Raw genomic sequence first — 27345 nt, forward strand, 5'->3', positions numbered from 1 at the left:
GGAATAAGCCTGGCTTTGCTGTGCCGCTGAACTGTCAGTGTGAGTTGACCCCGGGCAGGACGCAGGAACCCCTACAAAACCACGGATGAAATGCAAAGAATACGTTCATGTCCATTCCTCACCAGCCGAGAGATCCCCAAAGCAGCACCTGGGCAGCGGCACCGCGGAGCTCAGTCCCTGCGAGAGAATGGCCAAACCCGCTCTTTTCCCCTGGGCTTCACACATTGGCCACTGTGTGGTTTTTGCACAGCAAGCCCAAGGCCTGCTTTGGAGCCACTGAAGCAATGGGGTGCTGTTCATCTTGGAGGAGGTGCAGGATGAGCCCTGTGAGCACCTGCCTGAGCTATTGAGTTGTTGAGGTATAGACTCCTTTCTCCTCTGGACTTCAGGGCAAAGAGTCTCCGTGGGTGAAGCCTTTGTACAACTTCCTTCAGTTGAGGTTTTATGTCAGCTTTGCAATCCATAAAGAAGCCAATGAAATGATTTCTCCTGCCAATGTCCTCCAAGACTGCAAGAGAAGGAAAACAAAGTTCTTTCTTTCAACACCTGCTGTCCACCCCCCACCCACCCCTTTCCAAAACACACTCTTTTCCCCCCTAATCCTTCCTGCTTTAAACTCCACGGCAGCAGTATTAGGATGATGGGATAAAGAGCTTAGTTTGGAGCTAGAGGAGGAAATAAACCATAGAGGACTCTCAAGTCTCCTTTCAAGGATTGAGCAATCTGAAAACATGGAAAGGGAATATACTTCCTGTATCCTGAGCTTGTCAGCCACCTTCTGCTGTTTCTTTGTCAGACAGGTGAATGTGGGAGACTCCTGCAGCTCCTCTGTGACTTATCTTCTTAGCTTTAATGTCTTTAATCACTATTGCCTTTTTTTTTTTACATTTCAAGATTTTTTCCTATCCTTAATTTCTTGAGCTTTTTTTGCATACAATTTGAGAAAGAACACCAGGCAGCTGGTCAAAGGCAGCTGTCTGCAGTAGTGACCAATCAAGTTAATTTTCAGTGACCTGACATGGCTTATAATATACAGCAAAATATATAGCATACCAGTTTTTTTCAATTCCATGTTGTTTATTGTAAAAAAATGTTTGGCAAGAACAATGAATTAAGAATATTAAATAAGGACAATGAGTAAAGACATAAAATAAGAACAGGAAATAAGAAATAGTAATTAAGAACGTTAATAAAGAATATCAGTGAAGAACTAAGAACATGAATTAAACTGGCTTGTCCTCCTCCTTCACTTTTTTCATTGGAGGTTCCATTCCAGCTGGAGACCTCTGCCCAGGACAGTGTCTTCTGTATGGGGGAAAACCAAAAAAGAAAGGAAATTAGTTCAAAGCAGTCCCTCTCCCCACTTGTTTTCCTCCCAGATTTGCTTTGGGTGTTTTCTTTCCTCTCCATATGCTCATGTCAAAGCATCTCTCAGCTGCTGCCATAACGCTGCTGCCCATGGAAGAACTTGGTAACATGGAAAAGTTTCTGCTGCCAAGGCAGAACAGACCCAGGAGGGTCTGTGTCCCTCCACTCTCCTGTGTCCCATGAACTGCAAGAGCAGTGGAGGGATTGAAGGGGGGGCACTGGCCTCTGCTCAGTGGGAATGTGCAGAGGTGTCGCTGCTCCGCAGCCACTCGCAGCGCGGATCCTTTGCGCTGCAGGAAGATGCCAAAAGAGCGAGTCTGAATGGCTGCAGTTCAATGTCAGGAAAATTAATAGAAGGCTGCACTGTTTAGAATGAAGTGCAGAGTGTAGGGAAAAGTGTGAGACTGAGGTTTTACATACTGCCTTGGATGTTCCCCTCACTGGCCCATTTTGGTTCCTAGCAGAAGAAATAGAGGAGATCAGAACTTAAAATGAAGCGCTTGGACCCAGCATAAAGCAGTGAAAACAGACAATAAAACCTGAACATCATTATGTTCTGATAGTTCAGTGAATGTGGAAATTTATTTGTGTACATAGGCTGTTTTCTCTTGGTACATTCAGTGCAACTAAAACCAGCCCCCCAAACCCCATTTCTACTGTGTCACCAATTACACGGGACTGTAGCTTCTAAGCCAGAACAGTGACAGTCTTGACACTTGGAAGTGCAGGTTTACTTCCATGAAAAACAATCCCTGCTCTGACAAAGCAATGCCAGAACTGTCAGCAGCTCTGTCTCTGAACTTTGTTTCTCTGCGGGAGCCCAGGCCCCATGTCCAGATCTCTGCCATCCTTAGCCACGACAGGCCCAAGGTGCCCAGTGTGTTACAGATGCTACAGTGACTAAAAACAGAAGTAGAAAGGCCACCTGGAAGCAGTTCCTAGGGACTGGTGTGATTTAGGAGCCCTGTGGGGGAAAAGAAAATAAAATCTTGATTGGCAGAATTTGCTTTTAGGTCATCTTGGAAATGCGTCAGTTTATTTGGAGGTATTTATTACATTTACAAACTTGCTTAAGAATACCTGCCAGATACCCCATACCCCCCAAACACACCTCCCCCAGTGCAAGAAATAGTCAAACACTAACAACCAGACTCTTCTGAGATGGGAACACATTAGAAGTTTATTTCTAATAACATAGAGTTACTACAGTGTGTACATGTCGTTACTAGAAAGGCAATAAAAGCAAACACGTACAATCTGGAATCTCTCCATGCAAAGGAAACAGGATCTGCAACTTGGTTTTCAGCAAAATCACCCCAAGAACAAACCCAACAGGATCATCTTAGAAGTCACCATTGCTGGAGTTTGAACCCCATGTCCCCACAAACCTAAAAATTTAAGTTCACTTTGGAACAGATACATTAAAATCTACCCCAGGACAACAAAACTTTGACAAGATACAGTCTGAGTGCCTCTGTAAACCCATATCCATAAAAAAAGCTCATACTCTGACATCCCCCACAGGGAATCCAGTGCTTCATGGGTACTCATGTAGCTTGAGCCGTTCCTGGGGATCTGGGCGTCATCAGTGTATTCTGAGAACGTGTTGGATCCTCTTGTCACCTTTTGTCACCATGTGCTGTGTCAGACACCTGCCATTGATGGGTCACTATCTGGGTGTTCAGAAACAGGAGAGGAATATAAGTGAACATTTTTAAGCTGGATGGAAACAGCAACTTGAATTTATTAAACATTTTGGCACTTGCTAGGGCAGCTCTGACAGCATCCTTTGCCTTTTGGTGATACTGGGTAAGCACATGAATCTTCAGTCTCTTACTCATTTTTCACCTGCAGACACCTAAGTGTGTTGCTTCCTGCATCAGCTCTTGTCCCTGTAAAACCAACAGCCTGTCTCTGAGTCTTTTGCTTTGTAGTCAATTATATTATTTATTTCATAGTTTAGTTCACGTACATTTCCCTCTTTCTCTCCCTCCCTGTTTTGGAGAGCTGAGTGATCTGATAACTTGAAGATGCACCAGGGGTGTATTCCTCTACTCAAGAATACAGTGTAGGAGAGAGGCAGAGTCGTCTCCTCGGGGCACACGTACAAACACCTTGTCCCTGACGGTCCCAGCCGTGTTTGGCAGCGGTGCTGCCGTCACCCTGGGCTGGCTCAGTGCCACAGTCGAAAGGGAAAAGACGATGCGACAGCCAGGGGGTTCGAACAGAGTGGTAGCTTGAAGCTATCGTAACTTTATTAAGCTATGCCAGCCCTATTTATAGGGTGGCAGGGGAAGGTTCCAGAAACTGGGGAGGAGCGTGGGACAGACAGGAATATAGACCAATCAGAAGGGAAAGGAGGGAATAAGGAAAGAGTGGGAGCCAATAGGGGAAACATCTGCAATGCAGCAGATTATAACAAATCAGAAAATAGGTAATAAACATGAGGGGAAAACTGTGAAAACATTTGACATAAACTGGGGTACAATACATTTATAACTTTTGTTAACAATTCTGTTCAGTGCTAGTCTGTAAAATAGTCTCAATCTTCATAACTGGACACTGAATGCTTAGAATCCACGTCCTCCTCTGTCGCCACTTCAGCTATGGTCTCTTGCAGCTGCCTTCTCCACCTTGCAAACTTCTCCTTTTCCTCCTCCGTGCTCCCCACAGCTCAGAGCTTCCAGCTCAGACTCAGTGCAAGGGTCGCCTGCACGTTTCTTGCTGGGTTCTGCTCACACCTTTGGCTGGTGTGAGCTCCATGTGGCTGCCTGGAGTATGACCTCATGCCTTACCTGGTTCCCTGGTGACCCAGGTGCCCGGGCTCCGCTTTGGAACCCCACTGTTGCCCAAGGAACTCGGCATTTGGGTGCTAGTTCTGGGGTCATGGGGTGGTGGTGGGTGGCCCTGATGCTGGTGCTGGTCCCCTGGCGCCCTAGAAATGCTGGCTTGTGGCTGTGGGTGGCCCTGGTGCTCTGCCTCCCTGGGGTGCACTCCTGCCTGCTCTGCTTTGGGCCCCCCAGAGTGCGGGAACAGCTCTGCCGTGAGATTACTGGGGCACCTGCCGAGAAGATTGACAATAAAATATGCCAAGAGATCCTTGTTGAGGCTGCTGAACCACTTGCCTCTGTCACTGTGGGTATGTCATGGGACCCCAGGGACCCCAAACCCAAAAGGGATCCTGCCCAAGAACCTCCATCCTGACTGGCCCTTCTTTTCCGTGGGTCCTCTATCCCAAGGGGGACCCCTGCCCTGAACAGCACCCTACAGTCCTCTGGGATTCCCCACTTCAACCAGGGCCCTCACACTGACACTGACCAGGATCCAAGGAAGTTGTGGACCCCAGGGACCCACCCCAGACAAGCATCCTTGGGACTCATAACCATGCCAAGGCCTCCCCAGTCCTGATCTGGACCCCAGGGACCTTTGGGAACCCCAGCCCTGCCCGAGACCCTGAGAATCACCCAACCTTGACCGGGGGCACACTGGGGACCCCTTGGCCCTACCTAGGACCTTAGGAGTCCCCAGGGATACCTGACCCTTCCCAGTATCCCTAAACCCTGGTCAGAACTCCAGGAATGCCCAGAAACCCTCCAGACCTTACTGAAACTCCAACTCTGACCCTGTATACTGATTCCAGTGTCCTTGTACTGGTTCCAGGGGCGACGCAGCATGAGGAACTTCAGTACATCGTTGCGAATGCTCTGTATTATGTAGTGAAGCAAAAGGACAAGAGTGAGCAGGGGACATGGGACATAGGGCATGGGATGTGGAGGCCTTGAAGGGGCATGAGGTGGAGGTGAAATATGGAGGTCTGGAGGCAGTAAAGGGATAATTGGGGAATCCTGAGGTTATATGGGCTTCAAAGTATACAGCTTCTTGGGGGTTTGAGGGGGTATTTGAGAATAGATGGGACTCCAGGATGGATATATGGGGTTGAGGTGAGTTGTACAGGGAATCTGTGGTGTCTGGGAAGGGTTTATGGGGATGCTGGGGAGGATATATTGTCTCATCTAGACGTCTGGGTCACCCCAGAGCCCTTTCACGAGGCCCTGCAGGAAGCTGTGGACGCAATCTGGGTGAAGCTGAGCCAGATGACGAAAGGTATGGGGCCAGTGGGGATCCCCACCCTGGGAACCCCAGTCCTGGAGAAATTCCCAGGGACTTCATCTGGGCTAGACAAGGGCTGAGCCCTGACAGCTCATCATAAGGATGTGAGTCCCCAGTGTTCCCCAGTCTAACGCTGCTTTCTCCCCACCAGTTCCAGCCTGCGTCCCACCCTGTGGTGAGTGCCTGTCCCCCTGTCTTGCCCTTCCTTGTCCCCAAGTACATCTCCCACTCCCCTGGGACTACCAAGTCTCTCTTTCCCAGGATTCCAGCCAGATGCCCGTGTTTTCCAGTGTGCTACTTGCCACTTTGCAGACTGCGAGTTTCCCCTGGACTGCCCAGGTATGGGACCATGCCAGGTTGTTGCATTAAGAGTAAGGAAATCTCCCCCAACTTACCCCCTTTCTTAGGTTATTTTTATACTATTTTTAATATTTTGGTGGAGTTTGAGTGACTCCAGTCATGCCTTTGGTACTGACTGGGGGCAGATGGTATCGCTTTGCTTTTAAAGGTCCAGGCTAGAAAGATGCAGAGCGTGCACTCAGCGAGGAGTAGTTGTACATTGAGGGTGGGTAGCTGTTGAGATGGAGGTGTGTTTGGTATTATAATGAGATAATAATGAGCAAAGTACCTCCAAAGCACAGGATTTCACCACAAAATTAAGTAATTGCTAGCTCAGCAACTGATGTTCTAAATGGAACAGGATATTACCTCTTGTTTGGCAGATGCCATGTGTTGTATCAGCTCCACTGAGTTCCCATACCTGCTGTGATCTCAACATGCCAACTGCGTGTAAAGTGATCCTTAAATAACAACTACATTCTGCCCTGGAACTCTACAACTTTCTTTAGGATGTGGATGTAACTTTAGTCTCAATAATTTTCCCCTAGTAATTCTTCCACACAGACCCAGGCACCCAGCCTGGGCTCACCTCCCCCCTGGAGCTGGGTGCCCCCAGGGCTCTGGAGACACCCCGCATTTCTCACCTGTGCTCCCACCCCGAGCGCACCTGCCAAGGTGTTCAGCTGCCCATCCCTGCAGCCAGCACAGGAGCACCCTCACCTCTGTCAGGGCACACCCAGATGTGAGCTCACGTGCCTGGCAATGCTCCCAGTGCAGGACCTACAGACCTACCCGGATAAGCCCATTGTGCTGCACTGTGATGTGCCCTTCTCCTTCCCCGGCAGCCAACCTGTCGCCTGGATGTTTGCCCCAAATGTGAGTTGCACGTGAGCGTGGAAGGGTGTGAGTAGACATTCTGGGGAGGGCTGGGCACACACACACTCAGCTGTTTGCTTGGTGTGAGGTCTCTCACGGGTACTGCTGCCACCATGTGCTGGAAGTAGCAGCTGTGAAAGCACACACAGGGGGCAGGTCACTCGTGTGTTTGCAGGTCCATGTGTGCACATGTAGAGCCATAAAATTACAGGATGGTTTGGGTTGGAAGGGACCTTAAAGCTCATCTCATTCCACCCCCTGCAATGGGTAGGGACACCTTCCTCTAGACCAGGTTGCTCCAAGCCCCATCCCACCTGGTCTAACTGAACAGGTTATGTTTCTTTAAAAAGGAGCCTATGCATCAGTGAGGGAAAATGTTAAGAGGTGATTTTAGATAATGGGTGACGGGTAAGCTCTGGGTGATGTCCAGGTGTTAGAAAAACAAATTAAAAATTTAGGGCTTTTGGTGCACTTTAGTGTTCTCAGACCTGGGGGGGGGGAAGTTAACAAACCCTGGAAGAGAAATTTACTGTTGAGAACTGAACACCAGGATTGCAGACTTTATAAACCACAAAGACATGTTACATAAACCAGAAATGCCCTATCTGGGAAAAAGATAATTAAAAGACTGAAAATTAGACTAATTAACATGAAAAACAAGAAATCCATAACCAATAGAATAATAATTCATGAAGAGAAGTATATAACATGTAAGCCAATGAACACTAATTCTTCTGTTTGCTAAAATGTATAAATAGTTAAAAGTTTTCATGACTGATGTAAATGTGAAGCGATGCCCTTGTACCTCAGCACTGAATAATGTCGGCTTTCTAACTGATTAGAGAGTTTATCTCCTGGGTTTTGGTGACACTGGGCTTGAACACTTCCAGGAATAGGGCAGCCACAGCTCCTCTGGACAACCTGCACCAGGGCCTCACCACCCCCACAGGGAAGAATTCCTTCCCTCATGTGCAGGAAATGACTTTTGTGTCCACTGTGGTTGTGCATCCCTGTGTGCACATGGGGCACAAGGAGAGTGTGTGGGACAGGAGGTGTGTCCACGTACACTAGCATAAGAAGCATGAAGGGGATATGTCAAGCACATGCAGGACATGGGTACCTTTGTCTGCACACGTGTGCTGTCCCGTGTGCCGGGTGGGCTGTGCTGACGGATCCCCCCCACGCCCCAGCTGCGCACGCAGGACATGTCGCTGTTCGAGGAGCTGAAGGGGAATCCAGAGAACCCCTCCAGCCTGACCGTGGAGGAGCCCGTTCCAGGAACTGTTGCCTGTCGCCTGGGGGAAGTTTCCAAGCCCTTTGTCCGAAAGTTCTTCTACCTCAACGGTGAGCCCAGACACCTGAGTGCCCTGGGGGCAGGGAGCAGAGCGGGGGGGGAGCTGAACCCCAGACACTCCGGTCGGTGGGATGGGGGTGCTTGGGGGTGTGGGCAGGGTGCCAGGACGTATCAGTTCATGGTGAACAGGTGAACTGGAGCAGGTATTCCCTGATCCCTGGCTCCTCTGGGAGCAGTGGGGCATGTGGGTTGGAGCGGGGACCCCCAGACAGTGAGATCTGTGGCTGGGGCAGGTGCTGCAGGGCCCTGTGACCTGAGGTGCCGGTGTCCCCACAGTGTCAGAGAGGAGCGTGGAGGAAGAGAAAGGGCTCCAGGCTATGTTCAGTACTGTGCTGCCCTGGGTCCCCACCGAGACCCCCCGGGCCCCCATACCAACAATGGGGCTGGCACTGGGAGTTGCCTCCATGGCACTTGTGCTGCTGGTGGTGTGAGTATTGCTGACCTGGTAATCTGTACTCTCAAAGTCCCCATGGCTTCTGGGGTCCCTCACAGAGCAGCAAGGGACTCCCAAACCCCACTGGATTCTCAGTCGCTTGGGATTCCCTCCAAGTGGGAGGGGATCCAGGTGTCCAAGGGTGGGCATAGACTGCCAGGACTCCTAAACTCACAGGGCCCTCCATGTCCCCTGGGACTCCCATTTTTCTCTGGCCCATTCCAGGATCTCCCCCTTGCACCCAGGATCATTCCAGGCTGCCTTGCTTCCCACAGATTCCCTAATTGCCCCTGAAAACCTGCAACTTTCCCATGTTTTCCCTAGAACCCCCACTGTCCCTTTGGGTGCCCCAGTTACAGTCAATTGTCCCAGTTGCCCTCAGGGTCCCATTCCTTTACCCTCAGAACCATCAGCTGCTCCAAGGGCCCCCCAGTTGCCCCTTGAGCCCCCCAGATGCCCCATGTGTACCCACTGTCATCCCCACATCCCCTGATGAAAATATAGGGTGTCCTCCCTGCTTCCCCTCTTTCTTCATCCCTCCTTCTGTCTCCCAGGGCCGTGTGGCAATGTGCCCGCCGGAAATCCCGTAGACGTGAACAACAGGGCACCCCAGAGGATTCCCGATCCCTGGATTCACCCTTGGGACCTTAACACATGGATTCATCCCCAAGGACCGACATTTCTGCATTTGGTTTCTTTGTGCTGGTTGTGCAAATAGCAACAGTCTAGAAACAGAAATATAGAGTTCTGAAAATCTGGATTATGCCGGTGATAGAAATCTGGGGTTCTTTGACTTGCAGACAGAAAAACTGGGTACTGGGCAGCGTTTTCCTTTTCATGGGTGGACATTCCAGCTGCAGTTGGAGCTGCAGAGCTATCAGTGCTTGTGATGGTGATGGTGGAGGAGCCTGAGCTGTGGCCCCCAGACTGCAGCCCAGCCTGTCCTGCTGTGTCCTGACCCCAGCAAGGACCTGCTCCTCCTGCAGGTGTCCTCCATTTCCCTCTGTGTGCACCCAGATCTCCTCTGTTTCCCTCATCAAATACTCAGATCTTCTCTGTTCTTTTCAGTGTCTGCTTGGTGCTGACATCTCCCCTCTGGGCACGCTCACATCCCTCTTTTTCATGACAAGTACCCTCAGATTCCATCCATTACCCTCCATTGGTGATCAAATCTCACTGTCCATTCTGTGGGTGCTCAGTTCCTATGGGTACCATGATGATGTCCCTCCCAGCCCTTCTGTGGACCCTTGTTTCCCTCCACTTTCCCTCCATGCACACGTAGGTCCCCTCTGTTCCACTCACGCTCAGATTCCTGTTGCTTGCCCTCCATCCACCTGATTTCATTCCAGTCCTGGGCAGACACTTGCTTTCCTCTGTAGCCATCATCTTGCATGACCAGTCCCCCAAACCCAGTGCCCAGAGGCCACAGCTGTCTCATCTGCCTTACAGAAATCTGTCATCAGGGCCATTCAGCTGCCTTCTTGCAGGTCAGGACTGTGGCCCTCTGGGGAGTTGAGACTTCCTCTGCTTCCCTTAGATGGAAACCCTTCTGCCTGTGTCCTGTGCTCCAGAATGCACCAGCTGCTCCAAACACTGTCACACAACTCCCTGGAAGTGTTGGGGCCACACCCAGAGCCAGGCTGGGCTTGACAGGAGCAGATTAAACAAGAGCCCCTTGACCTGGCAGCGCCTGCTGCAGTGGTGGGAGGCAGGGACAGCCCCGTGTTTGCTCTCCACCTGGTTGGTGACTGTGGCATTCAAGTGTTTGTTCACTGAGCTACACTCTTCAAAGTTTCCAAATATGCTTGTTACCAGGGGAAATTCCATCCAAGTCACTAAGCACTCACAGAAGAGACCATTCCAAGGATTCTTGCTGGCATGGGGATTATTTTCTTTGCAGCTCAGGGACCTGTGCACTCAGAACCACGGGCACCTCCACCTCAGCTGGTATTTTCTGAGGGCACAAAGGAAACCAACCTGATCTCCTCCTCCAGGAGAAAAGGGGGGCGGGACCCACTCAGCCCGCCCACTGCAGGAGGCACTACAAATGCCTCTGTGCAACCGGCTGCTCCAGAGCTCTGTGCTTCAGAGCATTCCCACCTGGAGCCATGGGTGAGTACAGGGCTGGGAAGAGGGGGGGTCCTTGCCAGCAGGGGGGGGGGGCACAGGTAGGGCAGCCCAGCAATAGGGAGAGGCTCCATGCACAGTGATGGGGAGCAGTGGCACCAGTGCCCTCCTTGGAGCACCAGCAGCTTGTCCCCTGCCTTCTGGCTCACCCCAGCCAGGCCCCTGCTCCAGGGGCCAGGAGTGAAACTTGGCTCAAGTTGGTTGTTGAGTGCTTTGTTCCACCCAAAACCACCCCGTGCTTCACTTGCCGGGAGCAGATCAAGGGGGAAAGGCAAGGTTGTCTACCCCTTGGGCAAGCCTTCCAGCTTGCAGGAAGCAGCCTGATGCTGCCCAGCATTCTTGGTGCTCTCCTGCACCTCACAGGGTCGTGTTAACTGCGGTACTGGAGCCATGGGATGTCCAGTCTCTTTGCAGGGAGGGTCCTGTTTCATCTTTTCTCCATCTTGTCCCTTTCTAGCAGCCCAGTGCCTTCTGCTCCTTGCTTCCCTGCTGCTTTTGGCTGCTCCAGGCCTCTCTGTGCATATAGAAACCCTAAACATCTTCAAGAAATCTCCCTCCAATGCTTCGGTGAATGCTCTGAAGAAAACCAGTAGGTAGCATCCCATGGGCATCTGGTGTGGTGTGCTTGTGTACAGCCAGCTCTGGGTGGGAAAAGGCCCTGAACCATCCCTAATCCTGGCCCTGCTCTGGGATGGAGGATGGTGGAGATGTACCTAGTGCAGGCTGCAGTGTGTGTGTATGTGTGTGCACAGTGCAGGCTGGGGGGGGTGGCTGTGTCTGCTTGAAGAGGTCATTTTTCTGCTGTTCCCTCGGTCACAGGCAGGGGCAAGGTCCTCTTCACCTTCCTCCCAGCATGACCCTGTTGTAGTGGCACAATCCCTTTTTCAGGAGACCTAGAGGAGCCCTTTATTGCCCATATTCAGTCTCTTTGCCTCATACCAGCATAGCCTGGTGGGTCTGGGACCTTTCACTGGGGCTTATTCCTGTTGGGGCCCCATATTGAAAAGGAACAGAGGGTCAAGGCCAACCCACTCTCACCTCCAGACCTCTCTAGGCTGGGAGAGCTGATTATCCCCAGGTGCCCTGGCGAGATGTCCCTCTCTCCTGCCCCAGGGTGAGACAAGGTCTTGTCCTGTTGTACCGGCTTTTGTTCAGTCCCCTTCTGTCCTGCTCCAGGTTGGCCCAGGGACTGCAGTGAGGTCCCTGCTGGCAGCTCCAGCGGTGTCTACATCATCCAGCCCACAGGATTGCACCCCATCATGGTGTACTGTGAGATGGGTGGAGATGGGGGCTGGACCGTGATCCAGAGGAACCGTCAGGACACGGATATCACCTGGAACGAGTCCTGGAGCACCTACAAGCACGGCTTTGGGAATGTGCACACCGAGTACTGGCTGGGCACTGAGAACATCCACCAGATCACCAGGCAGAAGGTCTACCAGGTCAGGTTTCTCATCTGGGATGCTTCAAACAACAAGAGGTTTGCAGACTACAACCTGTTCAGCCTGGACGATGAGTCCCAGGGCTACCGGCTGAGGCTGGGAGCACACTCAGGGACAGCAGAGGATGCCATGGATTCAGATAATCCCAGGAAAGTGCACAACAACATGAAGTTCTCCACAAAGGATCGGGACCAGGACACTTACAGAGGGAACTGTGCCTCCCGCTACGGGGGCGGGTGGTGGTACTCGGCGTGTTACTCCGTGCGGCTGAACGTCAAGGGGAGCATCACGTGGGGCAGGCTGTGCAAGGGGAACTGCAAAGCCTCTGCCATCCTCATCAAGCCAGCTCCCTACCACTAGAACTCCTTCCCTCTTCTGTCCCCCCTGGGCACATGGCCAGGCCAGTGCCCTGCTGGGGCCCGTTTGATGACGGGGGCTGGGGGTGAGTAGGGTTGTTCCTCTGTATCAAGAGCGGCTTTGTTTTCCTCTTATCCTGAAAACTAGCAAAGTTCCCTGCTCTGTCTCTGGCCATTCACCTACGATGGGTTTTGGGGGATCGTTATTAGCACACATGTTTATTAACACTGCAGTGTCCAAGCATTTTCCTTCTGGGGACAAAACTGTGCTCAGAAACTTAAAATCCTCCTGGTCCAGCAAGGTCTTATTCTCTTTCTGCTTTGTGGGTATAAATGTTTTCAGTGGAAAATAATCCATCACTAGCTAACCTGACCTACACTGCACTGAGCCCAGGGCAGGCCGTATCTGCACCACAACCCTGCTGCAGTCTGTATCCATCCTGCCAAATAAAATCACTTTCAGATCTGCATAGGTGTCCTTCATTTGTTTGGGAACTCCTTGCAACTGCTCCCAGTTTCCTACCAGGAGCAGACCTGAGGCTCCTGGTGCAGCAGGAAACTATTTTCAAAGGGGAATTTTTTCATAAGACTCAGGCGAGGAATTAAAGACAAAACTTTCACTTAATGAAGAGGGTTGGATTCCAAGGTGGGGATCTTCCAAAAAGGGAATGCAGTAGCACGTGGTCAGTAGCAAGCACTGAGGGTGGGAGGGAAGCATCAGGTCAGTTCAGCCCTGCCAGCCATGACCTGGAGCTCACCAGAGGCCAGGCCAGCATCATCCTGCCTTATTAACCTTGTGAACAGTGGGAGGGAAATGGGAGAGTGAACAGGCAAGAAAGGAAGAACAGCACTGCAAGGCCACACAGCAGCACATGGTCAGTATTTCTGGGCAGGTGTAAGATCCAAGCCTGACGTGGCAGGGATCCCACAGTTTCAAGGTTTTGGATCAGCTTGGGTCTGTATGGGCTTGCTCCAGTGTGGTGATATCTCCATGCACTGGACAGCTCAGCAGTGGACATGGTGCCTGTGATGTGGTCTCCCAGTACTGAGTAGAGGGAGTCTCCCAGTGCTGGGAGATGTCTTGCTGGCTACCCTCTTGCTAACAGAGCCCGGGAATGCAGCTCAGCGTCACTCAGGGTCAGAGTACTGTTTACCAGCAGCCCAAAGCCCTTCTGTCCAGCCTCTCCCCTCACATTAGGTTGTACATCCAGGCTGGAGCACCAATAACTTTTTAAACCAGCAGACATATCTCTCAGTCCAGAAATGTTACTCTCAAGTCAGCTCCAACTGGGAAGCCTTTCTCAACCAGCAGCACCCTCACATACCTCCATCTCCCCATGCAGCAGTGCTGCCTGCTCTCAAGTGCCACCAGGGCAGCCAAGGAATGCTCCTCAGGAACTCCATAGCTCCTCAGGAACACAGCACTGCCCATAGCTCTGCAGGGTGTCCTGGAACTTGGGTCACAGACCTTGCTTGGCTCCAGAGCCCCATGTTGTTCAGCATTCCCAGCCACAAACCTTGCTCAGCTTTTCTCCCAAAGACTGGGGAGAGGAACCATGGGTTCTTTCAAGCCCGAAGTTAAAACTTCCCTCCATTCCAAGGGAGCTCCATAGACACATTCCCCCTTTGCCACAGGGTGGGACTGACTGACACACATCGCTCACACCCTCAGGGGAGCCCACTGCCCTCTGCACACTCCAAGCTGTGGTGGTTTCTTCCCTTTCCCAGCACAGAGCAACCACCCAGCCATGGACAGTGGCAAACTGTGAGTGAGGGGTTTGCAAGGTATGGGCTTTGCTGGTCCTGTTGACTAATTGTAGCCTTACAGCCACAGTCCAGTGCTCAATGACTGGAACAAATAAATTGGAAGGAATATTGCCTAACACAGTTTAATTTCCCCCAGGTCTGCCTCCCTGAAGGCTGGACAGAGAGATCCCCCCACACCTGTGTGCAGGTAGACACGAGGCAGCACAGTCTGGCTCCAGGGTTTATTGCAGCTGATTCCTCCCACCGTGGGTAGCAGAGCTGTAGGGGGAGTGAGGCCCGGGGAGGGAGCGGGGCCTGAGCAAAGCGGGGTCCACCGACTGCGGGGGCAGGGAACTGGCACCGTGTCCCCCTCCCCAGGACGGGGGCCGGCGCACCCACCCCAAACCAGTGCCTGTGCCCCAGTGCCAGCCAGCACCGCAACACTGGGCGGAGCTGCCCGTGTGCCCAGGGTTCCAGGCCATGGCTCCTGGGCCCCAGAGCTGCTGTGTTTCAGCTGGTGAGGGTGCAGGAGCTGCGAGCAGAGCAGGACGTGCACTGGGACTTGCAGGGGACAGTGGGCAGGCATGGGAACGGGGCACTGAGTTGGGGATGGTGGCACCCCCCCACTGCCGGGGTTCTGGGCACTGCAGCAGGGTCAGCACACGTCTGTGGGTTTGACCAGGATGAGGGAGGATGCGCAGTCACCGCTGTCGCAGAATCCTGGCCAAACGATGTAGTTTTTGGCATTGAGCAGGACGTTCTGGCACCTGTTGTACCACCACCCGCCGTAGCTCTTGGCGCAGTTCCCACTGTACTGGTCCTGGTCCTTGTCGACCGTGCTGAACTTCATGTTGTCGTGAATGCCCCCCTTCTTGGGGTGGTAGAGGGTCAGGTAGTCGTCCCCATCGCCAGAATGCCGGCCCAGCCTCAGTGGGTACCCGCTGTCCTCGCTCTCCACCCTGAAGATGTCGTACTCGGCGAAGTGGGTGGTGTTGGTTTTGTCCCGCACGACAAAGCGCACCTTGTAGGTGCCCTGCTGGGTCAGCAGGTGCAGGTACTCGGTGCCCAGCCAGTAATCGGCGTGCACGTTCCCAAAGCCGTACTTGTAGGTGGTCCAGGATTGCTTCCAGTTGAGCTCAGTGTCATGAGAGTTTCTCTGGACAACAGTCCAGCCCTTGCCTTCGGTGTCCATGTCGCACCAGACCACGCGCGGGGGGGACCGAGCCGGCTGGATGACGTACACCCCGCTGGGGCTGTTCTTGCGGAGGCGGCTGCAGTCTGGGGGGAACCCTGAGGCTGCGGCAGCAAACACGGGTTGAGGTGGGAGAGAGAAGGATCATGAGTCTGTCAGGGCAACGAGGTGCTCCTGTAGGGCAGTGAGAACTCAGGACAAAAAGGGGTAGTTCTGCCTGTGGCTTTTTCATTGGCTCATCCTTGGGGAACCCAGAAAGTCTCTCTAAGCCAGTGACCTCTGTAAGAGCCCTGGAATCTATTTCTCATGGTTTGCTGTTTCATTTGGAGCCTTCATTGGACATCATTGGCATCTGGCCAAGGAAAGAAGGAGAAAAAATCTTCCAGATGCCAGTGATGTCCTTCAAGTATATCTGGCCCACACACAACATCCTTGAAATATTGAGACGCAGCTCTTGCAAGGACCAGAAGTGTCCAAAATGCTCCACTGGATGGCGATATGTAATGCGAATTTATGTTATCCCTGGGGGTCATGGTATTGAAAAAGAAGGCTTAGTTCTGCCGTGGTCTCATAGGGATCTCTTCTCCCAGCTTGTTACAGTTCATCTAATCTGTCATGGCTTACTGGACAAACTACTTTACTATCTAATTTGTTTTTCTTGGTTTGTGTCTGATAGGAGACAATTTGCCATGGGTAATTCCAATTCAATCCCTGAAAATCTGTTTTACTCAGACACTCGGGTCTTGCAGGAACTGTAACCCTCCCTTGCAGGGAGTAAGGGAATGCTCCTCATCCAAGAAGAGCAAAACAAAAAAACAAATAGCTGGGAGGATCTCTCCTAGAACTGAGGTTCACAGTCATGGCAGAGCAATCCTGCCAAGGTGTTTGGGCAGGAACCTGTTGGTTTCAGCACAGAGCCACCAAAGGGGTGAAGGTGGCTTGGCAGGAGTCAGGCTGTACAAGCCATGGCCCCGAGGGTTGTGTGTGTGAGGGGTTCCTGTGCTGTGCATCCCCCTGGGTGTTTGCTGGCCTTCCCTAGCACATTGCAGACCCAAGAGCTGAGCCAGGGAGACCCCGTCCTGCTCTGTCCCTCGGTGCCCAGCCCGCATCCCCCACTGACCCCTACTCACCACTCCGGGGGCTGGCAGTGGGTACGGCTGGGCCGGCATTGGCACAGAGGAGAAGCATCGCCACCACGGTGGGCAGGAGGACAAGGTCCCGGTGGAGCTGGTGTGTCCCAGCCTGGAGCCCTGGGGAGGAAAGTGCCCATCACCGCCAGGATCCCTGGGCAGCCCCCGGGATGCTCAGAGCAGGGAAGGCAGAGCCAGGGCTCAGTCAGGAGCAAGAGGCTCCCAGGGTGGTGGGAACTGCAGCTCCAGGGCAGGCTCTGCCCTGCAGGGTTGAAGGAAGGTGGGAAATGGCTCTGTCACCTCCTGATCAGCCCCTTTCCTACACCACATGGCAACCTGCAATTTGTTCTCGGAACCTACGGCCCAAGAGAGGGCAATGACACAGGTGGATCAGTAGCTTGCCAGGTGGGGAGGAATCACAAGAAACAGCTCTTTTTGGAGTAATCATGCTTATTTCTTTTATTTAAGCCCCTCCAGCCAAACCACAGATAGAAGGAAACTAAGCCAAAGGATGGGTCCTAACTGCCCAGGTACCAGCTCCCAAGAAGACAGGAGAAGTCTCCTGGGCCTAAACCCAAACCCTCTGTGCTGACCACCAGCACCCCTCGACATCCTGCACTCTCTCGGCTCCTGGGGGAGATGCCACCATGCCTGGGGCAGGATCCCTGTGCAGCCACACGTGCCACATGCATTGGTTGGGAAGGGAAAGGACCAAGGTGAAACCTAGGTCTCCACCTTAACCTCCATGGGAACACATGGCACAGGTACCCCATGGCAGGCACAGGCTGGCACCAAGCATGTGTGTTGTTTGGTGCTTTGGTCTGGCATCCCTCCTGCTCCCAGCGTGCTGGTGTCCTGCTCATCATCTCTGTGCCTTTGCATACTCACCCCGTCAGGTCTCGTTTGAGCCCAGCACCACACAGGAGTGAGGTGTCCCTGGGCAGGTCACTCACCCATCACGACAGCACGGCTGCGCAGAGAGCAGGAACCCGGCGGTGCACCCTCCCATGCCGAGCTGTCCACGCCGACTTTATAGGCCCTGCACACACCCACGTGTGTTCACACTCATCAGCTGTAGAGGCACTTGCAGATTGTGACTCGAGCAGTTTCCAGATCCCATGACAGCAGAGCTGAGGGGAGGGGAGCTGCCCTTCCAGCCAGAGAGGTACAGAATAGCCCCCTGCATGCTGAGGGATTTCAGTTATTGACTGTCCCTACACAAACACTACATGTGAATTGCCCTCCTGGAGCAAATTCTGGAGAGCCGGGATCAAAGTGAAGTGGAGAGACCCAGCTGTTTGAGGACATACACACAGAAACCAGCAAAGGAGGAGAGGTCTCCTGTGTGCCCAGTCCCAAAGGTGACTTTGGAAAGGTGGGGACAGGTCCTCGAGAGAGGTGCCAGCTTGCTAAGTCTCTGCTGGCAGGTTTCAGGATCAGCACTGGGCTGGAGCCGCTGTCCAGCAGCCAGAGCCATTGTAGACACAGTGTTCCCTGGCACCCCAGTCTGTGTGCTCTGAGCAAGAGCTCCACGTAACAAACAGGTGCCTGTGGGTCCCTTTGCCACTCTCCTTCCCAGTCCCTATCTATGGCCTGGTGAGACCCTGCAGATCCACCCCCAGCCCCAGAAACGTCAACCTGGAGTTGTGCTGTCTATGGTAGCAAAATGCTCTCAGGACAGACACTTTGGGGGGGCTGTTGTTCATACCAGGAGGTTCAAGCAGCTCCATCACCTTGTCAAATTTAAGAGGATAAAGATGTGCCCCTTCTACTTTCTTCTCCTGTGTTGTTTCTGACCAGATGTCTTCTTCTGGCACAGCTCCACACTCACTGTTCACAGCAAGTTGAGCTCAAGATGAAACTCCCACCAAAATTTCTGTACTGTGGGAGCCCACATCAAGCAGTGCCACTTGCAGGTCTTGATGGACAGCAGCATCCAGACCTCTCCAAGGTAAGACATCCCTGGTAAGGAATTCCTGGATGGACAGGACAAGAGAAAGTGGCTTCAAGTTGCATCAAGGGAGGTTTAGATTGGATATTAGGAAAATTTCTTCATGGAGAGGGTTGTCAAGCATCGGAACAAGTTGCCCAGAGCAGTGGTGGAGTCACCACCCCTGGAAGCATTCAAAAAACGTGTGGATGTGGCATTTGAGGACATGGCTTAGTGGTGAATATGGTGCTGCTGGGTTGATATTTGGACTTAATGATCTTAGAGGTCTTTTCCACCTTAACAATTCTGTGATCCTGTGATCAACTTCCATCTGAACCCTTCGATGTCACCCCTGCTTGATTGATGGGAGGCTGGGAGTCCTTGTCCACAGTCTCATTTAGTTTGGGAGAATGATAAAATCTTATAGAGTTTATGGAGGGAGAAGGGCCCAAGCTGCTCAGGGAAGAACCCTTTCTGGGGGACAGGGGAAGTGGGGGACTTAAGGGCTCCCATGGGCTTCCCCAAAGCTAATACAGCACCTCGGGGTGCCTGTGCCAGAGCTCACAGGCCAGCTGCTGCAGGGCAGCCACCTCTGGGATCACAGCTGGCAGCAGGAACACAGGCCCCACAGGAGTTGGACTCAGTGATCCTGATGAGTCCCTTCCAACACAGCATATTCTATGATTCTATGGAGAGGAAGTCAAAGCAGTGGCCAAAGCAGCAATGAATGGCTTGAATGGGCTGTTTGGGGTCACACCTGGGTCAGTTGTAATGTCAAGGAATGGAGGTCCCACAACTTCTCTTTGGGTTTTTTCAGTTTTTGAATACCCTTGGGCTGATTTTATATATATATATATATATATATATATATATATATAAAATTTCCTCCTGTCCCTTATGTCTGTTGACTCTCATCCTCCCCTGTGCACCTCCACGGAGAGTCATAGATGGGTGGTAGATTAATTTAGGTTGGAAGGGACTTCTGGAAGTCATCGAGTCCAGTCCCTGCTCAATCAGGTCCTTGTCCAGTCAAGTCTTGAACACCTCTAAGGACAGAAATCTCACAGCCTCTCTCTGGCCACCTGTTCCAATATTTGACCAACTTCATGTTAAAGAAAGTGTCTATTTCTAAATGGACTTTCCATGTTCTGACTTAGATCCATTGCTTCTTATCTCACCACTGTGGACCTCCTTGAACAGCCCAGCTCCCTGTTCTCTGTGTCCTCCCATGAGATGATTGCCATCAGCAATAGGACCTCTCCAGTGCCTGCTCTTCTCCAGGTGGAACAAGCCCAGTTCTCTCCAATTCTGAAACATCCTGAACTCCATGCTTCCAGCCAGTCTGGTGGCCTCCAGGCTGGTGGGTCCAGTCTGTTTCTTGCAATGAGGGGTCCAAAATAAGACACAGTGCTCTGAGGAGCCTGACTCCACCTGCTCCTCACCCTCCTGCCCAGGTAGCTGTAGGCATCCACAAGATCCCACCTCAGCCTTCCCTTCTCCGGGCTGGACAAGCCCGTCTTTCTCAGCCTCTCCACGTGTGCTCCTGCCTCAACTGTCCTGGGGCTCTTAGTTGGATCCTTCTGGAGCTGAGGCCACTGCTCTGCAGGAGGGACTCTCACACAGGACACAGCATTCCACCTGCTGTCTCACCCATGGAAAGGAATAATCCCTTCCCTCACCCTCCTGGGTGCATTTTTCCAGATGCAGCCTGGGATGAAGCCACAAACAGATCTGTGGTTCTTTCAGTACTAAACATTGATCAAGGCCAGGTTGGATGGGGCTTGGAGCAACCTGATCTAGTGGAAGGTGCCCCTGCCCATGGCAGAGGAGTGGAATGAGATGGTATTTAAGGTCTCTTCCAACCCAAACCATTCCAGGATTCTGTGATTTTATGAAACTTACACTGAACAGGAGCTGGGCCCCAGGATATAGCTGGGAGTTTGGAGAAATCCCCTCTGTGGCCTTTCTCCTGCCTGCTTTGCACACCCTAATCCCAACATAGGCCTCCTGGAAAAGGTGCCTGGGGGCTGGCTGTTGTTGGAGAAGCCCTGCTGAGGGTCTCTGCCTGGCCTTGCTTGTACCTGCTGTTGGGGAGCAGCACAGCAGGGCAGCCACAGGAGTGTCCATGGCCGGGTGGCCACACTGCGGGGACACAGCCTGTGACAAAATTCCAGCCCACTCTGCCGCAGGCTCTGGCTGTCCAGCCCAAGTTGGATGCTGGGGCATAGGAATCTTCATAACTCAGAACAGCATGGGCATCAACCCCTGGGGAAAAAAGGAGGTCTGGCGTTTTCTGTGAGACATCCACAGTGTGGGCACTCCTAGAGCAGAGAGGGGCTTGAAGTGAGACCATTTTACATCAGCGTCACGTCACCATGCCCAGAAGTCCAACTCGTGATCGTGCCGGGGGACCACGGTGTGAGTTGTGCAAGGGGCAGCACAGTGGGGGGCAGGAGGCAGCTGGAGTGGCACTTTCTGAAGTTCGGGGCACAGTTTCCCAGGAACACTGGAGTACCTCTTCCCTGAAGGGTCTGTGGGGTCCCCAGGGGCTGTTGAGCTCAGTGCCGGCTCTGGAGAGAGCGATTTACGTCTGATGTTTGATTTCCATCCAGAAGGGGAATGTCATCCAAGTATTTACTTAGCAGTTAAACTGTGTGGAGGTGCCCCAAGAATGTCGTTCCCTGGGGAAACCCTGCCAAGGCAGGGGGGCAGCAGGGTGCTGTAAATTGTGGTTATTTTAAGACCTTTGCTTATGGGCACCGAATTATTTGCTTTGCCTCTGAAGAAAGCTCTTCACCTGTGTGAGACGCAGGCTTCATTGTGTGAGGACTGATCACTTGATGGTGGAGAGCAAATAAGCCCTAAGCCACTGGTCTTGTTGCCAAGCAGAGGACAAGTGTTGTGGTTTGGGTCTCGTGCCTCCACCCCCTTGCCTGATCAGCCCTATAACTTTCAGGCTGGACACCCCTCCAACCAGGCCAAAACCACCTGGCTCTGTGCTCCGCAGGGTCCCCGCAGAGACGACATGGGTGAGTGTGGGGTGGGATGGGGTGGAGTGGGATGGGATGAGATGGGATGGGATGGGATGGGATGGGATGGGATGGCGCCTCTGCATGTGGCTGTGGGTCACAGAGTACCCCAGCACTTTGTCTGCTGCAGGGTCCCTCCTCCCCACACCCTGAACATCCCAGTGCCGAGTCCACCACCTTGTCTGAGCCCGCTGTGCCTTGGGTTGGGAACTGGGGCAGGAGCCTGCATGCTCTGCTATTTCAAGGCTGTATCAGTGTAGCTCTGGAGTGCCAGAAAGCCCATTTTACAAGCAATTTTCAGTTCTCTGAGGAAAGTGTGAAGTATTCTAGACTAGAAAATGGATGCTCCACTCTTTAGGAATAATGGTAAATTTTCTGTTATTTTACTTAAGTTTAATATTGCAAAAAGTGTGCTGGTTTCCCCTGCTGCTCTGAACAAGAACAGACCAGAGCAGCTGGCCACATATGGAAATTTTAAAGTAGCCACATAACTGACATAACCACACAAAAGGCATAATTTTCCCCAGCCAGGCTGCAATTCCTGAAGGTCTGTGCTGCCCCTCTCTGTCTGCTGCTTGCACACACACAGCCCTGCCTGGGGCTTGTTCCCACCCAGACACCCGGGGTCTTACTGCCCACAGCCCCAGGGCAGTCCCAGCTCAGACAAGGTGAGTGTGTCATGGGAGTGTGATGGGAGCTGGCAAGAAAGGGGATTCCTCCCTCCATGCTCACCCTGCTTGTTATCTCCAGCCTCCAGTCTTGGGTTTTACGGGGATTTCTGATTACAGGACAGGCACTGTGGGTTTGGACAAGGTTTTGGCACTTTTTCTGTCTCAAAAACCACCTCAGCAGTGCCACCACTAGTGACTCCTGGTAATGAGTAGGGTGTCTCTCATAAATGAGCTGATCTACATGGGGCTCGTGACTCCAAGAGGGAGCTCTACACAGGAAGAGTTTTATTTTCCTATTTTACTCGGCAAGTAAAGGAATCCAATGTGATTCATGGCTCTCTAATGGAAGAGTTATGATCTCTTTCTTCTTTTTCCAATCTCTTCCCATTTCAGCTACCCAGTGCCTTTGTCTTCTGCTTCTTACCTGCCTGCTGGCCCTGGCAGCATCTTTTCCTGACCTTGACATAAGAAACTTGTACCTCCTCAATGGCACGATGGACGACATTATGAATGCTCCTCCAGAGTCCCCCCAGCCTGGTAAGTGTCCAGTACAACAGGAAGAGGCAAATAAGGTCCTGATCAGTCAGATCCTACACAGAGCTCCTCACAGGATCCCAGGAGAAGGGGCAGGTTTGGTCCCGTTGGCAGCAAGACCAAGACAAGGGTCACGGGCTCTTCCTTGGAGAAACAGGGTTAAAGATGTTCATAGTGTGTTTTAAGGACAGGGAGAATGGTCCCCACCTCTGGAAAACATGAGGTCAGTGGAGAACTCAATTCAAGGGAGACCTCAATACAAAGAGGAACTAAATGAAGTTAATACAAAGAGTCCAAGCAGGGGCACTGGTGGTGGTGGCAACCTGGTGGCAGTGGTGAGCTGGTGGTGGCACAGAGTAACCTGCAGATGCCAGGGTATGTTGGAGCAATGAGAAAGCCTTCAAGAAATGCTCCTGGAAAAAAAAACAGGGGCTGTGGATGGAACATGGCACAACAGAAAGTGCTGGTTCCCTTCCAAGGGAGAAGGATGAATTCCTGGCAGAAGAGCTCAAAGTCCAGGTGTTTGGTGCTGGTTTCACATCAGCTGTCAGGAAACTGCCAACACAGGGAGCCTCGTGACTGAGACAAGAGCCTGGGCTTCATCAGGAACTGCAAGTCTGAGGAGAGAAAGAAAATGTGCTCTGGACTGCACAGTGCTCTCGGGCACATGGTGTGATTGTGGGGTTGTTCTGTGCAGGGCCAGGAGTTGGACCTGATGACCCTTGTGGGTCCCTTCTAACTTGGGATATTCTGTGATTCTGTGATCTCTCGCTCACGGCACTGGTAGCGTGCTCTGAAAATATCAGCAGCATGAATGCAAGCTGGGTGAGCAGGGAGGCATGCCAGAAAAGACAGGCCAGCATTCCAAGTCTTGACTTGAGGAGGAGTGCATCCAAATGGATGGGGAATGAAGGCAGAGAGGAGCAGGGGCAGACTGTGGCTTGCAAAATGAACATGAGTGAACAGTTTCATATAGCTGCAGTAAAATAAATGCCGTGGTAAGAAAGTCCACCAGACCATGTCACATGAGTGTTTCCCACCCCACACAGGCTCAGGCAGTGGAGAGAGTCAAAAGGAGACAAAAAGAGAGTCAACATCAAAATTTAGAGAGTCAAAAAACTGGCAGGCTGACTGTGTCAGAAGTGGGCTCATACACAGTGTGCAAGAGTCATAAGTTAAACACTTCACAAGGGAGGGGGTAGAACAGCACCAGCTGAACGCAGGGAACAGGTATTTGAGGGTGGCAGGGAGCAGGTATTTGAGGCTGTCAGAGCAGCAGCTGCAGGGTGAGGTGTCTGTTCCGGAGAGGGGACAGGAATGACTTTTGTGATTCCATAAGCCTGTGACTCACTCCTCTCAGTGGATACACAGAAGATGTCCTTGCAAAAGAATTGCATTAACTCACTGAAAACCATCCCCTCTTCCAGCAACACCCTTCAAATTCCATTCTGATCCAGCTGAGCAGAGCCCTCTTCCAGCTCCTGATACCTGCACTAGTTTTCCTGTGTCTGGTCTCACATTTCTTCCCCCTGTAATCCCTCTTCTTCCTGAGTCCCTTCCAAGCTGCTGCTGCTGCACTTTAACAACCATCTTCCCAGTGTCGTTGCCCCTCCTTAGGGTCTTTCCCCCACATAGTGTGCCCAAAAATCCTTTCCACCAGGAAGGCATCTGCCCCACATCACGTAAATTCCCCTAAACTACTGGCTTACTGATATCTGAAATCAGAAAGTTCCTCTGGAATTAGGGACAGCAAGAGAAAACCAGGAATATCATCTGGAGAAGATCATGTTCTCCCAGCAGGCATTTGACATGTCTCCCCTGTTCTGTTAATTTAGATGATGGTGATGGACACGTCCGACAGGCCAGAGACATCGGCCACCACCCGCCGGCAAGTCACGGTGAGTCTCTGCGTCTGCCGGGGAGGTTTCACTGCTGCTGGGCTCACCAACAGCTCTCAGACACTTCATCCATGTCCTACATGTGCACTGGCTCCTCCCAGGAAAAATGTTGGCTTTCTGATGGGCTGCAGAGGAGCCACAGCTCATAACCTCAGGGGACTCTGTTACCAGCCGTGTCCTGGGCTCAGTAGTTGATGAGGACCTTTAGCGTGGGGAATTTTCCAGCTAAAGATCCAAACTGGAAAGTGATGATTCATTACTGGGAGGTGGTGATTGGTAATTTTCCCATTTTCACCACACAGTTGATGAGAAGACTGGGGCTGACTGCGTTACTGAACTGGCTGGGTCAACATCAGCCCATAGGACCAAAGATAGGTCCTATCTGGGTGGGGACAACCAGTGGCAGAGGTACTGGGAGAGGAGCAAGTCCCTTCCCAGGAGCCTGTAGGTGTATTCAGCTGTTTGTTGTATGAGGTGCTGACACTCTGGAGCATGGAAAGGCCATAATCAAATCCAACAAGTCAGGAAGTCTCTACAGAGCTACTTGGGCAAGCCCAGAGAACACTGATGGCTTTGCCCTGTGGAGTTTTCAAGGGCTGATCTAACTGTTAACGATATTGATGTTGTGATCACCGTCTCTCTGGGGTTTCTGAGATTACTGCAAAGGTCTAAAGCCTCTGTGTTGTACCCACAAGTGGCTTTGTCACCCAGATTTGCATTTGTCTGTGGTCATACATCACCTGCATGGCACAGGCAAATCACCACAGCACTGTGAGACTGAACCCAGCCTGGGCAAGGGTCCTTGGGTGATGGCGATGCCTGGCTTGGTCTCACCAGGCCCAGACAGTGTATCCCCATCAGGACATACTGTCTTAGGAAGATGTGAAGCTCAACTCCTACACTGATCAAGTCAAAATTTTTATTTACTCCTGTGAGTGCGTGGCACGAATACAGTGGCAGGAACAGAGCACATGGCAGGAATGTGTGTGCAAAAGGACCTAGGCACAAAAGGAATATCCCACTTTCGGCATGTCATTGTGTGGGATTTAATAACCATCTCTGTTTCCAGCCCCAGGTTGGCCCAAGGACTGCAGCGAGATTCCCCGTGGCAGCCACAGCGGTGTCTACATCATCCAGCCCAAAGGGCTCCACCACCTCGTGGTGTACTGTGAGATGAATGTGACCCACGGGGGCTGGACCGTGATCCAGAGGAACCAGAGAGACACACCAGTCACCTGGGCCGAGTCCTGGAGTACCTACAAGTTTGGCTTTGGGAACGTGCGCACTGAGTACTGGCTGGGCACTGAGTACATCCACCAGATCGCCAAGCAGAAGGTCTACCAGGTCAGGTTTGTTATCCAGGATTCTGCAGACACCATCAGCTTCGCAGACTACAACCTGTTCAGTGTGGAAGACGAGTCCCATGGCTACAGGCTGAGGCTGGGCGCCTACAACGGGACGGCGGGGGATGCCATGACCTCAGACAATCCCAACAACATGCATGACAACATGAAATTCTCCACAAAGGATCGGGACCAGGACACTTACAGTAAGAACTGTGCCTACAGCTACGAGGGCGGGTGGTGGTTCTCGTCGTGTTACTCTGTGAGGCTGAATTACAAGGGTGGTATGACATGGGGCAACCTGTGCAAGGGCAACTGCAAATCCTCCCTTATCCTCATCAAACCAGCTTCATATTGCTAGTGCTTCTTCCTCCTCCTGTCCACACTGGACACTCTGCAAAGGCTCTGAATGGCCAAAGAGCGTGAGCCTCTCTGGAGCAGAGCGAGGAGCCCAAAGATAGCAGGGCTTTAGTAAAATGCCACTTTCCAATCCCCACTCTGAGTGCAGGCTCCCCTCTGCTCAGCTCTGTTCCCCTGTGCTTGCCAGTGATTCCTTGTTATTATGTTCATAATCAAGAATAAAAAAATTAGTTGTGAAATTTGTGGATTCCCCACGTACCTTCCCTGCGGGAGGAAGACACAGCCCTGGAGTGACATCAGAGTTTCCTGCCTCCAGAACTCACAGCAAGCAAAAAAGCTGCATCCCACAAATTTCCATGTACTCTGAGCCTCTCTGCAGTGTCTGGTGAAGCATCCAAATAAATGTGCTTGCTTGAGCTCATTCACCAGTAATGACATCTGTTCTCTGTCTCTGGTGTGCTCCCATGAGACTCGGGAAATCCCATGTCAGGTGGCAGGACGGGAGTCTTGGGATTATCACAGAATCACAGACTGGTTTGGGTTGAAGGGACCTTGAAGCTCATCTCATTCCAACCCCCTTGACATGGGCAGGGACACCTTGCACTAGACCAGGTTGCTCAACCTGGAGGCAGAAAGCCTTGAGTGGTTCTCACAGGAATGGATATAGGAAAATTAAACCCAGTTACAGTGAGATAAAGGCCCTGGGATCTGCACAGGGGGGTTCAGAAGGGACCAGGCACACGGGAGAACTCATCCCACATCATCACCACACTCACAGTCCTGGGTCAGAAGCTGTGGCAACGTCCTGGTGCCAGGGTCCCGCTCCTGCTAGGAGGCTCTGTCTGTCAGGATGTGTTCCTTGCTGCCTGGCTGTCTGCACAGACATACTTTGATCCTCTAGAAACAAGATTTCAAAGTCGTTGGTAAATGTCTGCTGTGAGCGAGAAGCAGTGAACTGAAATAGAAGCAAAGGAGAAGTAGGTTAGATGTTAGAAATGAGGAATTCTCCACTTGAATTAGGAGACACTAATGAGGGCAAAGTTCATAATGGGATCACCATATCCAAGTTTCTGAGACCAATTTAGATGAATTTTTGCCAGGAAAAGT

At 52.1% G+C, this 27345-nt stretch overlaps 4 protein-coding genes across 5 annotated transcripts; 3 read left to right on the top strand and 1 right to left on the bottom strand.

Moving 5' to 3' along the window:
- Positions 1 to 2978: 2978 nt before the first annotated feature.
- Positions 2979 to 9240, top strand: SPACA6 (sperm acrosome associated 6). The gene is made up of 9 exons (XM_027703300.1): positions 2979 to 4507; positions 5029 to 5103; positions 5404 to 5472; positions 5630 to 5653; positions 5740 to 5817; positions 6590 to 6693; positions 7884 to 8037; positions 8324 to 8474; positions 9035 to 9240. Exons 1-9 carry the CDS (start codon positions 4147 to 4149, stop codon positions 9129 to 9131), a joined length of 1113 nt encoding a protein of 370 aa, XP_027559101.1. The 5' UTR covers positions 2979 to 4146; the 3' UTR covers positions 9132 to 9240.
- A 102-nt stretch (positions 9241 to 9342) lies between these two features.
- LOC113977301 (fibrinogen-like protein 1-like protein) lies at positions 9343 to 12869 on the top strand. Of its 2 annotated transcripts, none has more exons than XM_027703302.1 (3): positions 9343 to 10592; positions 11065 to 11196; positions 11784 to 12869. In XM_027703302.1, exons 1-3 carry the CDS (start codon positions 10589 to 10591, stop codon positions 12407 to 12409), a joined length of 762 nt encoding a protein of 253 aa, XP_027559103.1. In that variant the 5' UTR covers positions 9343 to 10588; the 3' UTR covers positions 12410 to 12869. The 2 variants fall into 2 exon arrangements, with proteins under 2 accessions (XP_027559103.1, XP_027559104.1); XM_027703303.1 differs by having other exon boundaries at positions 11068 to 11196.
- Positions 12870 to 14671: 1802 nt separating this feature from the next.
- Positions 14672 to 17621, bottom strand: LOC113977300 (fibrinogen-like protein 1-like protein). Its single transcript, XM_027703301.1, has 3 exons — positions 17427 to 17621; positions 16474 to 16593; positions 14672 to 15447 (listed from the first exon to the last, which is right to left on the bottom strand). Exons 1-3 carry the CDS (start codon positions 17428 to 17430, stop codon positions 14807 to 14809), a joined length of 765 nt encoding a protein of 254 aa, XP_027559102.1. The 5' UTR covers positions 17431 to 17621; the 3' UTR covers positions 14672 to 14806.
- Positions 17622 to 21300: 3679 nt separating this feature from the next.
- Positions 21301 to 27023, top strand: LOC113977302 (fibrinogen-like protein 1-like protein). Its single transcript, XM_027703304.1, has 4 exons — positions 21301 to 21432; positions 22497 to 22640; positions 24473 to 24535; positions 25605 to 27023. The coding sequence occupies exons 1-4, from the start codon at positions 21429 to 21431 to the stop codon at positions 26237 to 26239; spliced, it is 846 nt and encodes a 281-aa protein (XP_027559105.1). The 5' UTR covers positions 21301 to 21428; the 3' UTR covers positions 26240 to 27023.
- Positions 27024 to 27345: the final 322 nt, after the last annotated feature.

The sequence above is a fragment of the Neopelma chrysocephalum genome, unplaced genomic scaffold, assembly GCF_003984885.1.
Source record: "Neopelma chrysocephalum unplaced genomic scaffold, ASM398488v2 Primary Assembly neopelma1_224, whole genome shotgun sequence".
Classification (NCBI taxonomy): Eukaryota; Metazoa; Chordata; class Aves; order Passeriformes; family Pipridae; genus Neopelma; species Neopelma chrysocephalum.